The sequence below is a fragment of the Erinaceus europaeus genome, chromosome 4, assembly GCF_950295315.1.
Source record: "Erinaceus europaeus chromosome 4, mEriEur2.1, whole genome shotgun sequence".
Classification (NCBI taxonomy): domain Eukaryota; kingdom Metazoa; phylum Chordata; class Mammalia; order Eulipotyphla; family Erinaceidae; genus Erinaceus; species Erinaceus europaeus.
The window spans coordinates 67,221,627-67,238,004 of record NC_080165.1 but is presented as its reverse complement, the minus strand read 5'-3'; the positions used below and the strand labels follow the sequence as shown (position 1 = coordinate 67,238,004).

At 41.6% G+C, this 16,378-nt stretch overlaps 1 protein-coding gene across 13 annotated transcripts in view; it reads right to left on the bottom strand.

The window, feature by feature from the left end:
* The window catches only part of BICRAL (BICRA like chromatin remodeling complex associated protein), a 127,735-nt gene that overhangs the window by 49,369 nt on the left and 61,988 nt on the right, over positions 1-16,378 (bottom strand). For 12 of the 13 annotated variants that reach the window (XM_060189849.1, XM_060189854.1, XM_060189846.1 and 9 more), the window contains 3 exons: positions 1,819-1,864; positions 1,044-1,092; positions 887-955 (listed from right to left, as the gene is read on the bottom strand). In XM_060189849.1, coding sequence (XP_060045832.1) covers positions 887-955; positions 1,044-1,092; positions 1,819-1,859 — 159 coding nt within the window. In that variant the 5' untranslated portion in view covers positions 1,860-1,864. Of the gene's footprint in view, positions 1-886; positions 956-1,043; positions 1,093-1,818; positions 1,865-2,717; positions 3,810-16,378 lie in introns of those variants that run through there. The other variant, XM_060189843.1, reaches the window with a different exon arrangement.

Genomic DNA, 16,378 nt, shown 5'->3' with positions numbered 1-16,378 from the left:
AAAGTAGCATAGACTAATAACAGGAATCTGGAATTAGTCTTCAAGCTAGAATCTTGTCTTTTACAGGTCAGATTTCTTATTTCAATGCTTCTAGAGTTTAAGAATATGGGTTCTAGAACCTGGTGGCCTGTGTTAGAACCCCAGCTCTGCAACTCCTAGCTGTGTAATATGTACAAGTACTAATATGTACACTTTCTATTCTTTAATTGCCTCACGTATGAAACATGGATAACAGAAGCTACTTCGCAGGGCTACTGTGAGGATTAATGAAGTGAACATGTTAACATATCCCTTTGTGCCAAGAACATACTAAACTCAAAAGTTTTTATTTTTTAATTATTTAAGACAACAATATTTTAGAAAAGTGACTACGATTAAGAATGATTTCAGGGGTCGGGTGGTGGCGCAGTGGGTTAAGTGCATTTGGCGCAAAGCACAGGGACCGGCGTAAGGATCCCGGTTCGAGCCCCCAGCTCCCCACCTGCAGGGGAGACGCTTCACAGGCGGTGGAGCAGGTCTGCAGATGTCTGTCTTTCTCTCCTCCTCTCTGTCTTCCCCTCCTCTCTCCATTTCTCTCTGTCCTATCTAACAACAACGACATCAGTAACAACAGCTACAACAACAACAAAAAAGGGCAACAAAAGGGAAAATAAGTATTTTTAAAATTTTTAAAAAAAATTTGAAAGCTTAGGAAACTGGCAAGTATAACTCCTATAGCTTGTCTTAATTGACAAAAATAGAAAATATTAACAAAATTAAGTAGGTCTACTTTATGTGCTAATTACAAGGTAATGATTCACATGATACAAGGACAATTAAGCCTCAATTCACAAGGCATCAATGAGACAGAAACACTTGGTAATTGCGTTTCATTTCCAATACTCACACTAGAGTTGGCGAAAATTGAATTTGAATTGGCTGCAGAATATCCTGCATTAGTCAAGTCATCATTGCTCTGCAAAGGTACAAATTCAATAAAGAGATTACTCTAACTATAAAGAAGATATGAAACATAAGTCTGTGATGTTCTAAGTATTACTTACAGATTTATTAGTAGGTCCATGTAGAAAATAGTTCAGTGCTTGTGGGTCTCTAGAAGAAAATGAAAATAGCAAATAAATACAGTACCTATATTTCAGATTCATTTTTCCTAGGGACAAAAGGAAAAATGACAGACCAACCTGAGTAAAATTCTCTACTTTAAAATAACCTCATTAATAGTTCTGTTTATTTTATCAATTTGTAGTGCTATTCCACTTGCTATTATAACTGATTTCTAATTCCTGAGATTGGCTAGAAAATAAAAGTAATATAGAATTACCTAAAGGTTAATTCCTACCTGCAGTGAGGAAACATGAGTGGTGAAACAGTGTTGCAGGTATCTTTCTCACTGTCTAGAGCTTTCTATCTTCCACTTACCTCTCAATTTTTTTTTTTCTCTCTCTCTCCCTCTCTCTTTTTTAACCAAAGCACTGCTCAGCAGTGGCTTATGGTGGTGTGGGGGGACTGCACCTGGAACTTTGGAGCCTCAGACATGAGAGTCTCTTTGCATAACCATTATGCTATCTACCCTTGCCCCCTCTCAATTTCTCAATTTGTCTCTATCCAAAATAAATATTTAAAAAGTGATATATTAAAAAAAAATTACCTAATCATGCTTCCTCACACTAATGCATGTCTCTTTGTCCCCTCCATCATAGCTCTTGTGATTAATTTTTGTTTAAAAAGTGTACACAGTTTTAATTTGCTTATTAGGTTGTTATAGCATTGCCAACCTTACACATTTGATTTATTCTGATTTTAGGATAAGCATCTTACCCAATAAGATCAAGGAGACACGAGTCATCATCATCATCCATGACAACTACAAAGAAAAGGAATAAGAAAGCACTGTTTCAGTAAAGTAGATTAAAGTCAGTGGTGTCCAATGTACCATAAAAATATACCTTAAGCTGAATATTTTTCTAGATAAGTAACTGTGTAATTCACATAAATTCTCCCCCTCTAATTGCCTATGATGACTGTGACTTAAAATTCGTGTGACCTTCAAACCATCAAGTGTTAAAGTAAATTATATATATTTTTTCAGTTTAAATAGTTTTAACTGAACACAAATCTTTAACAGACATGTAAAAAAGAAATCTAGACAAATCAAAGATAGTTGGCAGCAATTCCTCATACGCAGATTCCCCAAAGGGGTTGTAAACCAGGAACAGTTACTTCCTCAAAATATGGAATGAGCAAGAGAAGTAAAAATTTTCTTTTAGAAAAAAATCTCACGGGTACAGAGGTGGTCAAATTTTGTGACAAAGTTTCCAAACATGGTGAGTGATCTGGATTTCTTGCTACATTTTGGCTATCTTTAGGAAAAAGAGAAGTAGGTCATCCCTACTTTTGCGGCAGGAAGAAGCATCATAGTCCTAGGCAGTACAGCTTCAGTTTCTGCCTTTAAGGTCCCCAGATCCTCTCCCAGCAGCTGCACTGCCAATTGTTCCATTCTAAACAATCTATATCCCAGCCCTAGAATCTTTAAAGTAGAAAATCTCAACCCAAGGTCAGCTCTGGCTCCAAGCCCAAAGCTTCCTCTCTCCCCTGCCATCCACAGCACTGAGCCTAGCCAGCGCAATGACTGTGCTCAGATTGAAACAACAACTGTACAAATTCCAAGGGCAGCTCTCCCCCTGCCTCCTCCCTCCCCCGAGATCCGGTAAACTTACACTAGTGATCCAACACCTGGCAACACTGCTTCACACTCATTTTGAACCATGCGTGGAATAATTTACATCACGGAATGCCAAGGCCAAGAGTTCCGGAGCAGTTGGAAAGGGCAGTTGTGAACGGCAGTTGGACGGAGGAATGAAATCCTGAAGAGATGCCCAGAAGAGGGACACGCCCGAAGAAAGCAGAAGGGATAGTTTCTACTGTTTTTTTTCCCCCCTTGGTTAAAATTGCCATCTCCTTTCCAGTTCCCCCAAACTTCCTATCCTACCAGTTACAAGGTCAAACAAGTATAAGATTGACTCCTGCCACATGGAAGGAGACTTACTTTCTTCGGGAAGGGTCTGTCTGGAAAGGGTAAGTATCCCACCATGTGGGACCTTCCTATTGGTGGGGGAGTTTCTTCAGCTGCTGAATGACCCCATCAGTTAGAACTCATTTGAGTGCAACATCAGTGGAAGAAATATGATGGGTGAGGAGAAGAAAGAAAGAATGGGAAAAGTTTATCAAAAGGTAACTAACATCCATGACTAAAATTGTGAAAGGGATGACTGACCATGTCTGAGAAGCAGCACAGTGACCCAAGTGTTGGACTCTTTAAGCATGAGGTCCTGAGTTACATCTCCAACACTGCATGTATCAGGGTGATGCTCTGGTTCCCCTCTTCCTCCTCCTCCTTCTCTCTCTCTCTCTCTCTCATAAATAAAAAAGACAAATCTTTAAAAGCAAGAAAAGGACGGCTGAAAGTGAAATCTGCTTATAGGACTCAGAGGTGCAGTTACTCAAGGGAATAGTGTGACTATACTAACATAACTCTGAGGAAGGAAATAAATGACATAAGAAAGAAAATCTACTATAAAAAAGACAGGCGGCGTATAAATCTGTGTGAAGGTCTTTCCTTAAATCCGGATGGTATTTAATAGAGTAGAAAGAACTGCATTAGACACAGATCATTATTTTATCATGGGCTTGTCTCCCAGACATCATAATCACATGAAATAAATTAGCCAATTATGACAAGTAGCTAAATCTACAAGATGGATATATTACTTCCTTTCCTTAACATGATCATTAAAGAGGTTTATACTGTAACCACTATAGATTTGTTCCTTAAAGTGTGTAACAGTCTCTGGGACAAAATTAAAAAAAAAAAAAAATCCAAGTTAAAAAAAGGACTACACCTAAAAAAAGCCCTTTACCAACAATCTTAGCTTCCTCCTTGCTTTATACCTGTGCCTAGCTCCTCTAGTGGGCAAGACAGCCATCCACATGCCAAGAAACAGGAAGCAAACACCAGCCATTGCCCCCAAACTAAAATACTGCATAGCTCTGTCTTCCCATGGTGGTGGTAGTGGTGGCGCATGGTGGGGGAAGGTTTTGAACTTGGGATTTCAGAGTCTCAGATATGAAAGTTTTTTGTATAAACCTGTTACTTCCCTACTCAAGAACAACTTTATAATACAAGATGAGATTTAAAGTCATCATGTACCCTCCCTACCAAATCAAGTGGGTGGCTTAAATACACTTGCACTTGTCACACATCCATGCAGGCAGGCCTCCTCTTCTCTTGGTGCTCCCCCCTCCCTTGGGCAGAACTCCATAAGCCTTTATAGTCAGGGATGCCCTAAGAGTTCTACTTTTTGAAGGCCACATTCTTTTTTTTTTTACTTTAGTTTTAAAAAGAAAAAAAAATGAAACATACTTAATTTGGTAGTTCTTTTCCCCCTTACAAGTGTTGTAGAAATTGATCATGATTTTTTTTTTGCCTCCAGGGTTATCACTGGGGTTTGGTGCCTGCACTACAAATCTACTGCTCCTGGTGGCCATCTTTTTTTTCCCCCCATTGTTGTTGCATAGGACAGAGAGGAATTGAGAGAGGAGGAGAAGACAGAGAGGGGGAGAGAAAGATAGACACCTGTAGATGTGTTTCATCCCTTGTGAAGCAACACCCCATGCATGTGGGGAGCTGGGGGCTCAAACCGGGATCCTTGCACCAGTCCTTGTGCTTTGCACTATATGCGCTTAAGCCAGTGCACTACTGCCCGGACCCGTTGATTGTGACTTTAAGTAGATTGTAATAACTTAAAGGATAACAAAGTAATAACCTAAGAACTTCTCTGGGAAGTAAGTCTTAATTTACTTCTGGACTCTTGGAGCTCAGGCTCAGGCTCACACTCATTCTTTCTCTTCTCTCTCTCTCTACCTGCTCAGCTATCTATTAGTGGTGGTAGAAATCAAAACTAAGACCTTCCACATGCAAGTCTGTTGCACCACTACCACATCTCCCCAGCCACCAAAGAAAAAATTTAAGGTCTTAACAGTATTTCAACTTCACAAACTGAAAAGTCCTATGTTTTTTTTTTTTTTTTTTTTTTAAACCAGAGCACTGCTTAGCTCTGGCTTACGGTGGTGTGGGGGATTGAACGTGGGACTTTGGAACCTCAGGCACGAGAGTCTCCTTTCATAACCATTATGCTATCTACCCCACTGGTATGTAAGACTGTTACAAATAAACTTTGTTCTCTCCTTTATACATTTCTGTTCTTCTGAAAATAAAAACAAGTGAAAATAATGACTGATAAGCTAAAACTTTAAAAGACTAACAGCAGTCAATAGCATAAGCTATCTTAGCAACATATAAAAAAATCGGGGGTCGGGCGGTGGCGCAGTGGGTTAAGCGCATGTGGTGCAAAGCGCAGGGACCGGCGTAAGGATCCCTGTTCGAGCCCCCGGCTCCCCACCTGCAGAGGAGTCGCTTCACAGGCGGTGAAGCAGGTCTGCAGGTGTCTATCTTTCTCTCCCCTTCTCTGTCTTCCCCATCTCTCTCCATTTCTCTCTGTCCTATCCAACAACAAATTGCGTCAACAAGGGCAATAATAATAACCACAACGAAGCTATAACAAGGGCAACAAAAGGGGGAAAAAATGGCCTCCAGGAGCGGTGGATTCATGGTGCAGGCACCGAGCCCAGCAATAACCCTGGAGGAGGAAAAAAAAAAAAATCACTGACACTTGCTGTTTGTGTTAGTTTGGCATAGATTCAGTACAAGGTATTCCCAATCACAGTGCGTAGGTGAGCTGAGGAAGCACCGAGAAACTGCATGAAGCAGTAATGAACTATGAAGTGGCTGCACGTCAACAGAATCCCAAGCCCCCTGCCAAGGCTGCAGAAGGTCTGAGCTGCTCCACTCTACTGCCAGTGCTCTTCATTCCCTTGAGGGAATCCAGATTTTCATCTGTTATTAGTTGCCTTACTCTGAAGGAATTCAACCTTTGGTACTCTTTGTAGTGCAGATCCAGTTGCTGATGCTGTCACACCTTTTGAACTTCTTTTTACAGTGTTTGTTTTGCTATTGTTTTTTAACTATTTGGTATTTCCACCAAGCATATGGTTCTACAATGAAGTGTTTTATTTTTTTTGTTTGTTTGTTTTTTTACAAGGGTTCTGTATTGAAGTTCTTCTTCTCCTTAATATACAACTCATTGTGTTTCTTTATTTGACTGGGGCAGCTCTGCCTTAAGGTGGTTTGTGAACTGAACCTGGGATCTTGGCTGCCTCAGGCAAAAATGTCTTTTTGCGCAGCCAGCCCTAAATAAAGTTCTTTAAGGATACTACACCATTTTTTGTTAGCTTTTTTTTTTGCCTCCAGGATTATCACTGGGGATTGGTGCCTGCACTATGAATCCACTGCTCCCGGAGGCCATTTTTTCCATTTTGTTGCCCCTGTTGTTACTGCTGTTGTTGGATGGGACAGAGAGAAATGGAGAGAGGAGAGGAAGACAGAGATGGGGAGAGAAAGATAGACACCTGCAGACCTGCTTCACCGCTTGTAAAGCGACTCCCTGCAGGTGGGGAGCCAGTGATGGAACTGGGATCCTTGAGCTTTGTGCCCTGTGCGCTTAAGCCACTGTGCAACTGCTCGGCCCCCTTTTGTTAGTATTTCTTTCCCCAAAATAAGACATGCCTCCCCCCGCTTTTTTTTTTTTGAAAGGACAGAGAGACGCTGCGGGAGGCAGGGAGAAACATATCTAAAGTACTGAGGGGGGAACCTGAGACATGTACCTGGATCATAATGTGTGGTAACATGTGCTAGTGCATCACCAACCCAATGAAATTTATCACTGTTACCATTTGTTCCTGTTATATGTCTTTCTTATAGATGCTTTAAAGATTTCTCTTTATTATTTTTTCTATTTTTTCCCTTTTTGTTGCCCTTGTTTATCATCATTATTGTTTATCGTCATTGTTATTGTTATTATTGTTGTTGGATAGGACAGAGAGAAATCGAAAGAGAAAAGGAATACAGAGAGCGGGGAGAGAAAGATAGAGAGTGGGGAGAGAAAGATAGACACCCGTAGACCTGCTTCACCGCTTGTGAAGCGACTCCCCTGCAGGTGGGGAGCCAGGGGCTCAAACCCAGATCACTGCGTCGGTCTTTGTACTTTGTGCCATGTGCACTTTAACCCACTGCGCCACCGCCTCCCCCCAAATCTGATTGATTTTTATAAAGATTTCTTTATTGTGGGTGCTATTGTCCAGTTTCTTTGCATGCTGATATTTTCTGACTGAATGCCTGACACTGTTAACTTTACATTGAATATTAGATATCTTTTAAAATATCTGTATAGATATTTTTGAACTTTATCTAGGATGCATGCTACTTGTGAAGTTTGTTTCTGAGGTTTGCTTTGGAGCTTTGCCATTCTCTAGTGTTGACTATGTCCTGTGCTAAGGCAACACTCTTCTGAATGCTTTATTTGATGTCCTGTCAACTAAATTTTTTTCACTCTATGACAGTAACACAAAACTATTCTTTGCTGTAAGCTCCATCTATCCCAAGACCAGAGTAGATTTATGCACGCACACACACACACACACACACACACCCTCTGAAGGCTGAAGAGAGACACTCTACAGGTCTCCTGGGTTTTGTCTCAGTGCAGCGCTCTCCCCTCGGCTTCTTTGCTCTGTGCGTGGTGTTAGCAGTTGCAGTCATGCACAGCTGCATCAGCTCAACTCAGGAAGACGACCTGAATCCACCTGGGTTCTCTTTCCCTGTGCTAAACTACTCCTTAGCATTTTAGTCAGTTTTTAATTTTTTTTATGCAGGAACGTAATTCTAATTCCCTGGCCCTCTAGCCATTTACAATTTTTGTTTGTTTCTTTTTCTTTTGGGGAGCGGTGCACTTTATAAGATAAGCTTTTATGAGTTCATTAAGATGAATTGCAAGGTCAGGGTATCCTGAGAGGAATGGAGAATGGGAAGGAAAAAGAGAGGATGGTGAGTTGTCTACTATGTTCCTTCCTATATCTCTTCCGCTTTCTATCCTGAAAAAATAAGCTTAGAGAACATAAAAAGTTGCTTTTTTGACAAGTACGTTTATTTATTTGACCTGAGCACTACCCAGCTCTGGCAATTCAAGCTGCCAGGGGTTGAACCTAGTACATCTCATGCAAATCCTGTGTGCTACCACTGTGAGGTCTCCCCAGTCCTTACACCTACTACTTCTTTTTTAAAAAAAATATTTATTTATTCCCTTTTGTTGTAGTTATTATTGTTGATGTCGTTGTTGGATAGGGCATGGATAGAAAAATGGAGAGGAGGAGGAGAAGACAGAGAGGGGGAGAGAAAGACAGACACCTGCAGACCTGCTTCACCTCCTATGAAGCGACTCCCCTGCAGGTGGGGAGCCGGGGGCTCGAACAGGGATCCTTACGCCGGTCCCTGCACTTTGTGCCATGTGCGCTTAACCCACTGCGCCACCGCCCGAGACTCCCCCTACTTCTTCTTTTATATACACTTTACTTATTCATTTTGTGGACAGACACAGAAAAACTGAGATGGAAGGGAGAACTACAGACTCACAAGGAGAGACAGCTGTAGCACTGCTTCGCCGTTAGTGAAGCTTTCCCCTGGCAGCTGTGACAGGGCCTTGAACCCAAGTCCTTGCGTATGGTGATACTTGTGCTCTACCAGATGTGCCACCACCTGCATCCCCCCCACCCCACCCCCACACCTACTTTTAATAAGGCTGGTTAGTGGGTGAAAAGAATTTTCTTTTTTTAGATTTTATTATTTATTGAAGAGAGACAAAAATTGAAAGGGGAGGGGAGGTAGAAAGGGAGAGAAGGAGAGCAAGAAGGAAGGGTGGGTCTGGAATTGGCTCCAAAATAAAATGGACTTTTGATCTAAGAGGTGATGCAGTGGAATCTCTCTCATTAATGAAAACTCACCCAAATACAAAACAGTTTGTATATGATATTGCCCCTATGTATGGAACTTTAAACAACTTTTTTTGCAATGGCAGTAATTACAAAGAAAAGTATTGCTTCTATTAAGCATTAGTATCAGCAATCTGGTTAAAGTTATCATGCAAACTTGTGACTCTCATTGTTCTTGGTCAATGAGTAACATTAAAAATATTTCAGTTTTTACAATATCTTCCAAGAAAATACAATTACATTTCCAACCTCTATGCAGAAAATTACAAACTGGTGAATTGTAACATGTAACACATAAAGAATTCATTTAGAGGGGCCAGGTGGTGGCACACCTAGTTGAGTGCACATGTTACAATGCCCAAGGACCCAGGTTCGAGCCCCTGGCCCCCACCTGCAGGGGGAAAGCTTTGCGAGTGGTGCGGCAGAGTTGCAAGTGTCTTTCTGTCTCTTTTCCTCTTTGTTTCCCCCTTCCTCTCAATTTCTATCTCTATCCAATAAATAAATAAAGATAATAAAAAAAATTAAGTTAATTTTGTTAAGATGTGGAGTCAGGGGGACTGGGTGGTAGCGCACCAGGTTAAGTGCCCACAGTACGAAGTGCAAGGAAGGACCTGTGCAAGGATCCAGGTTCGAACCCCTGTTCCCCACCTGCAGGGAGGATGATTCACAAGTGGTGAAGCAGGTCTGCAGATGTTTGCCTTTCTCCCTTCTTATCCGCCCCCCTTAATCTTTCTCTGTGCTATCCAATGAAATGGGAAAACAATGGCTACCAGGAGCAGTGGATGCTTAGTGCCAGCACCAAGCCCTTGCCAGCCCCAGCCATAACCCTGCAGTGAATATATATATATATATATATATATATATATATATATATATATATATATATGACACTAGGAGATAGCTCAGCTAATAGAACAGTTATCTTCCTGTGGGGTCCTGGTTCAATTTCTCCAGTGCTACCTGGGAGCACTATGTACAGTATCAAAAGAAACTCCATGGACGGTGAAGTGGTACTTTGTGTCTCTCCCTTTTGCTCTCCTCTCCTCCTCTCTTAACCAACACACTGCTCAGCTCTAGTCTATGGTGGTGCAGGAGACTATGAACCTGGAATTTGGAGCCTCAGGCATGAAAGTCTCTTTGTATAACCACTATACTACCTATCCCTGCCTCTCTTTTCTCTTTTATAGAATAGAACAAGTGGCTTAAGGGAGCCAGGTAGTAAAACACCCGGTTAAGTGCAAAGATTACTAAGTGCAAGGACCTGGGTGCCAGTCCCTGCTCCCCACCTGCAGAGAGGATGTTTTATGCGCAGTGAGGCAGGTTTGCAGGTGTCTTTCTCTCTCCCTCTCTACCTCCCCCTCCCCTCTCAATTTCTCTCCCACCTATTCAATAAAAAATAGAAAGGAAAAATAAAAAAGAAAAAGGGGGAGAAATGGCCACCAGAATTGGTGGATTCATCATGTTGACATCAAGACCCAGCAATAACACTGGTGGGAAGGGAGGGAGGGAGGGAGGGAGGGAGAAAGGAAGGAGAGGAGGAGGAAGGGTAAAGGAGGGCATAAGGAGGAGAAGGAGGAAGGAGGATGAAAGAAGAGAGATTGATTGATTGCTGATTGATTGACGGGGTTAAGAAGCTGTTTGTTGGGAGTCGGGCGGTAGCGCAGCGGGTTAAGCGCACGTGGTGCGAAGCACAAGGACCAGCAAGGACCGGCTAAGGATCCTGGTTCGGACCCCCGGCTCCCCACCTGCAGGGGAGTCGCTTCACAGGTGGTGAAGCAGGTTTGCAGGTGTCTATCTTTCTCTCTCCCTCTCTGTCTTCCCCTCCTCTCTCCATTTCTCTCTGTCCTATCCAACAACAATAACATTAACAAAAACAATAAAAAAAAACAAGGGCAACAAAAGGGAAAATAAATAAAATAAAATAAATTAAAAAAAAAAAAAGAAGCTGCTTGTTGGCATTATGCGTGCACAAGGCTCTGGGTTCATTTTCTAGCACCTCATACAAACAAACAATAGAATACTGGGACTGAAATAAGAGCCTAAAAGTTGAGTGATGGATTTATGGTTACTTAAATTTATGAAAAGAGGAGAAATCCGTTGAGGAGGGAAGAGGGTATTTAAGTCATGTTGTGCCTTTTCCTGCATCTGGAAGAATTATGGATGCCGTATCAGAATTGTTTTTCCTTTTTTCTTTTCTTTCTTTTTTAATTTTTAAAATATTTATTTATTTTCCCTTTTGTTGCCTTTGTTGCTTTATTGTTCTAGTTATGATTGTTGTTGTTATTGATGCTGTCGTTGTTAGGACAGAGAGAAATAGAGAGAAGGGGAAGACAGAGCGGGGGAGAGAGAAGACACCTGCAGACCTGCTTCACCGTCTGTGAACTGACTCCGTTGCAGGTGGAGAACCAGGGGCTCGAACCAGGATCCTTGCTCCAGTCTCTGCACTTTGCGCCATGTGCACTTAACCCGCTGCACTACCTCCCGACTCCCCTATTACCTTTTTCTTTAATTTTTTTTTTAATTTCCCCTATCAGGAATTCACTGGGACTTTATGTCTGCATGATTGCACTATTCCTGTTGGATTTAAATATATTTATTTATTTTCCCTTTTTTTTTGCCCTTGTTTTTTTATTGTTGTTATTATTGTTGTTACTGATGTCGCCACTGTTGGATAGGACAGAGAGAAATGGAGACAGGAGGGGAAGACAGAGAAGGGGAGAGAAGATAGACACCTGGGGGTCGGGCAGCAGCACAGCGGGTTAAGCACAGGTGGCGCAAAATGCAAGGACCGGCCTAAGGATCCCGGTTTGAGCCCCGGCTCCCCACCTGCAGGGAGTCGCTTCACAAGCGGTGAAGTAGGTCTGCAGGTGTCTGTCTTTCTCTCCCCCTCTCTGTCTTCTCCTCCTCTCTCCATTTCTCTCTGTCCTATCCAACAACAAATGACACCAATAATAACAATAATAACCACAACGAGGCTACAACAAGGGCAACAAAAGGGGCCTCCAGGAGCAATGTAGGCACTGAGTCCTAGCAATAACCCTGGAGGCAAAAAAAAAAAAAAAAGATTTTTAAGCGCAAACATTGCAGTGCACAAGGTCCCAGGTTCAAGCCCCTGGTCCCCACCTGTAGGGGGAAAGCTTCACAAGTGGTGAAGTAGGGCTGCAGGTGTCTCTGTCTTCCTCTCCCTCTCTATCTCCCTCACTACTCTCAATTTCTCTCTATCTCTTCTATCCAATAATAAATAAATAAAAATAAAAATAATTTATTTATGTATTAATGAGAAAGATAGGAGAGAGAAAGAAGCAGACATCACTCTGGTACATGTGCTGCTAGGGATTGAACTCAGGACCTCATGCTTGAGAGTCTAGTGCCTTAGCTACTGCGCCATTTCCCGGACCATAGTGTTTCCTTTTTATAAATAAATCAAAAAAAAAAAAAAAAGACAACTGATTGTTTCACTCATATATGGAATCTAGAAATCTGATTTACATGAACTTGCCAAAAAAAAAAAATCCAGACAAGACAGAATAAACAAACTGTGAGACTTGTGAGAACTCTGGTGGTTATCTTTGGGAGGTAGGAGGGTGGGAGGGCAAGGTACAGAACTTTGGTGGGTGTGGTGTGGAATTTACATCGTAATCTTATAATCTTGCAACACAGTATTAACAACAAATAAAAAATAGAGAGAGAGAGAGAGATGCAGAGAAAAAGAGAGATACTCACGGCACTGTTTCACCACTACTGAAACATCCCCCCTGTAAGTGGGGTCTGGGGATTTGAACCTGGGTCTACGCACATGGTGACATGTGCTCTCAACCAGGTGCACCACCACTGGACCCCACAGAGTAATATTTCAAGACGCATAATTTAAGATTTTTTTGTTGAGATATAGTTATGAAATATTTTGTAACTGTACTACAGGTATGTATATAGTTTCTTTTATCAATTAATTAACACAGAAGATTTACTGGTAAGTATGCTATCATTTGGAAGTCAGTAATCTTTCACACTATTAAGAAATATCAATATAATGTGACAAAAATATTTCTACTGGTAATATATTCCTAGATACTGCTAATAGGACTATGGCTTGTAATATTCAACAATAGGTTTAAAGAATAATGCATTTTAGGGCCAGACAGTAGCATACCTGGTTGAGTACACACATTACAGTATGCAGAGACCTAGGTACAATCCCTTGGTTCCTACCTGTAGGATGGAAGCTTCTTCACAAGCCGTGAGGCAAGTCTACAGGACTCTCTCTCTCTCTGCCCCCATTCTCCCTCCCTCCCACTCTCAATTTCTCTCTGCTTCTATCCAATAAATAAAGTTTTTAAAATTAATTAAAAATTAGGAATAATAAATTTCAACTTAAGTCTAACAAAAGTAAACATGTGTTATTATTTTTTTAATCCAAGGTCATAGGCCTCCCTCTCCTGCCTTCGATTCACACGACCTTTAGGAGTCCTTGTGCTGCTGGGGTCCGTGGAAGTTCAACATATTAAGTAAAACCTAATCCCATAATTAACATATTGGGATTCTAAACATTTGAATATATTCCACAAGACATTTAAACAATTTTTTAAATAATTATCTTTTTTTATTGGATACAGACAGCCAGAAATCGAGAGGGAAGGGGGAGATAGAGAGGAAGAGAGACAGAGACACCTGCAGCCCTGCTTCACCACTCGCAGAGCTTTCCCCCTGCAGGTGGGGACTGGTGGCTCAAACCCAGGTCCTTGTCCTTGCACATTGTAACTTGTGTGCTCAACCAGGTGCGCCACCACCCGGCCCCCTTCCACAATACATTTCTATACTTGTGAAGTACACACTGGTCATTTCTACATGCTGGGCTTTATTTTTTGGTTTGGGGAGTGAGCCCGGAGTCTTTTTCTATAGGCCTGATACTAGTGAGTGGCCTCCAGGGGCCTAGTTTTCATTCATTATTCTTCTGAGAGAGAGGAAGAGAAGGAAAGAGAGACAAAGAGAGGAAGACCATACCATCATTCCACCATTCATGGAAGTTCTCCTTGGTGCTGCCCATGAATTCCTCACTTAGTGCAGGCAAGAGCTGACCCAAAGGAGCAAGTGAGTTACCTCCTGGCCCCTATGTGTTGATACATATCCATATATACTTTCATCTACCTATCTATATCTATCTATCTAACTATCTATCTATTTAAAGTTTGTTAAACTAGAGAGAGACAGAGAACCAGAGCATCACTCTAGCATGGCCTATGTAATGTCAGGAATTACATTTAGAACCTCAGGCAATGCAAACCCTGTGCTCCACCACTAAGCCACCTCTCCAGTCACTCTACAAAGTGATTATTTTTTGCTTGTTTGTTTGTTTTTAAGATTTTATTTATTTATTGAGAAATATAGGAGGAGAGAGAAAGAACCAGACATGACTCTGCACGTGTACTGCCAGGGACTGAACTCAGGACATCACGCTTCAGAGGTCAATGACTCATCCACTGCTCCACCTCCTGGACCACCATGGTGTTTTGATGTACTTCTGCTATAATACAAAGATGTTGAAGGTACTGCCTAGTGCACAGGATGATGACAGCACGTTGTTGATAAGACATATCAGGACTTGCCAAAATAAAATGTGAAATAATGAAGACTTAAAAACAAACAGAAACACCCTATCATTCTAATGGTGGATGTTTTGTGGCAAAACTGAATGGTGTTAATGAGAAACTGTGTAACTAATTCAAAACACAGTCCCATGTTGTGAGAGATGTGAACCTACATTACAAGCCGCCTTCCTTAGGAAAGAGACTAATAGTCTTTACTTAGTTTAACTCATACTCACTTTCAAACGGGGTGGGTCAGTAGTTCTAATATCACTGTTACTCAGTCTCATCCTTTTGGACAAATTCGAATTAGTTTGTTTCATTACCTCCTCAAAGTCTTAATAACACCTTATTTTCCTGTCTAGAGATTCAAGTTCTTGCATTTTATCATTTGGTTTTCAGAGAGAAAAAGAGAAACGGGTATCGGCCGGTAGTGCAGCGGGTTAAGCGCAGGTGGCACAAAGCGCAAGGACCGGCCTAAGCCCCCGGCTCCCCACCTGCAGGGGAGTCACTTCACAAGTGGTGAAGCAGGTCTGCAGTGTCTTTCTCTCCCCCTCTGTCTTCCCCTCCTCTCTCCATTTCTCTCTGTCCTATCCAACAACGACATCAATTATAACTACAACAATACAAAAACAACAAGGGCAACAAAAGGGAATAAATAATAAATAAATATTAAAAAAAAGAAAAAGACAGGAAAACACCACAGTACTGAGGCTCCTCCAGTGCCATGGAGGCATGACCTGAACCAGGTAGTTAACCTTTCCAAAAGAGCTAGCTTACCCACATAAAGTTCTTTAAATTTTACTTTATTCCCAGGGGGTCGCGCAGCAGGTTAAGTGCACGTGGCACGAAGTGCAAGGACCAGCATAAGGATCCTGGTTCAAGCCCCGAGCTCCCCACCTGCAGGGGAGTCACTTCACAGGCGGTGAAGCAGGTCTGCAGGTGTCTGTCTTTCTCTTCCCCTCTCTGTCTTCCCCTCCTCTCTCCATTTCTCTCTGTCCTAACCAACAATGATGACATCAATAACAACAATAGTAATAACTACAACAGCAATAAAACAACAAGGGCAACAAATGGGGGGGGGAAGCAAATTAAAAAACAATTTTTTTTTTTTACTTTATTCCCAAAAGAACACAAAGGAAAAGAACCTGAATGATTCAAGGCATCAAATTTGGGAAGTCAGCTTGGAAGTCCAGAACTCTCCGACTGTTACAGTCACCTACTGGGTCAACCAAACTTCTTTTTTAAAAATAAATAATTGTGTGTGTGTGTGTGTGTGTGTGTGTGTGTGTGTGTGTATGGGGAAAGACACTAGCTCACTGCTCAGTTCTGGCACAAAGTGGTGCCAGGGGTTGAAAATCACTGGGACCTCTGCAATTTCATGCATGTAAGTCTGGTGCTATCTCCCTGGTCCTTTTAACATTTGTATAAGATAGCTTGCAATTTCTATTAATGATTCTCGTAACTGTAATACTAGTTTTTCGTTAAGAAAGCATATTAAAGGACTGGTAAAATAGCTCATTTGCCACGTATGTGACCCAGCTTTGAACCCCAGCCCCCACAGCATAGGAAGAAGCCTCTGTATGAAGTTCTGTGGTTTCTTTCCCTCTCTCTTCCTGACTATATAAAAAAGTGAGCCGAGAGTAGTTAAGCCCAAGAGATGACCAAACAAACAAATCAAAACAACACATTAAAATAACATGACATAGTAAGGTGCATTATTAAGTCTATTATGCTAATGAGGATTAATTATGTGCAATTTGTACATTGCAATAGAGGCACCAAGTAGCACAATTTTTATCATATACATATTTACATATACATGTATATAGATAATTTTTTTCCTCCAGGGATAT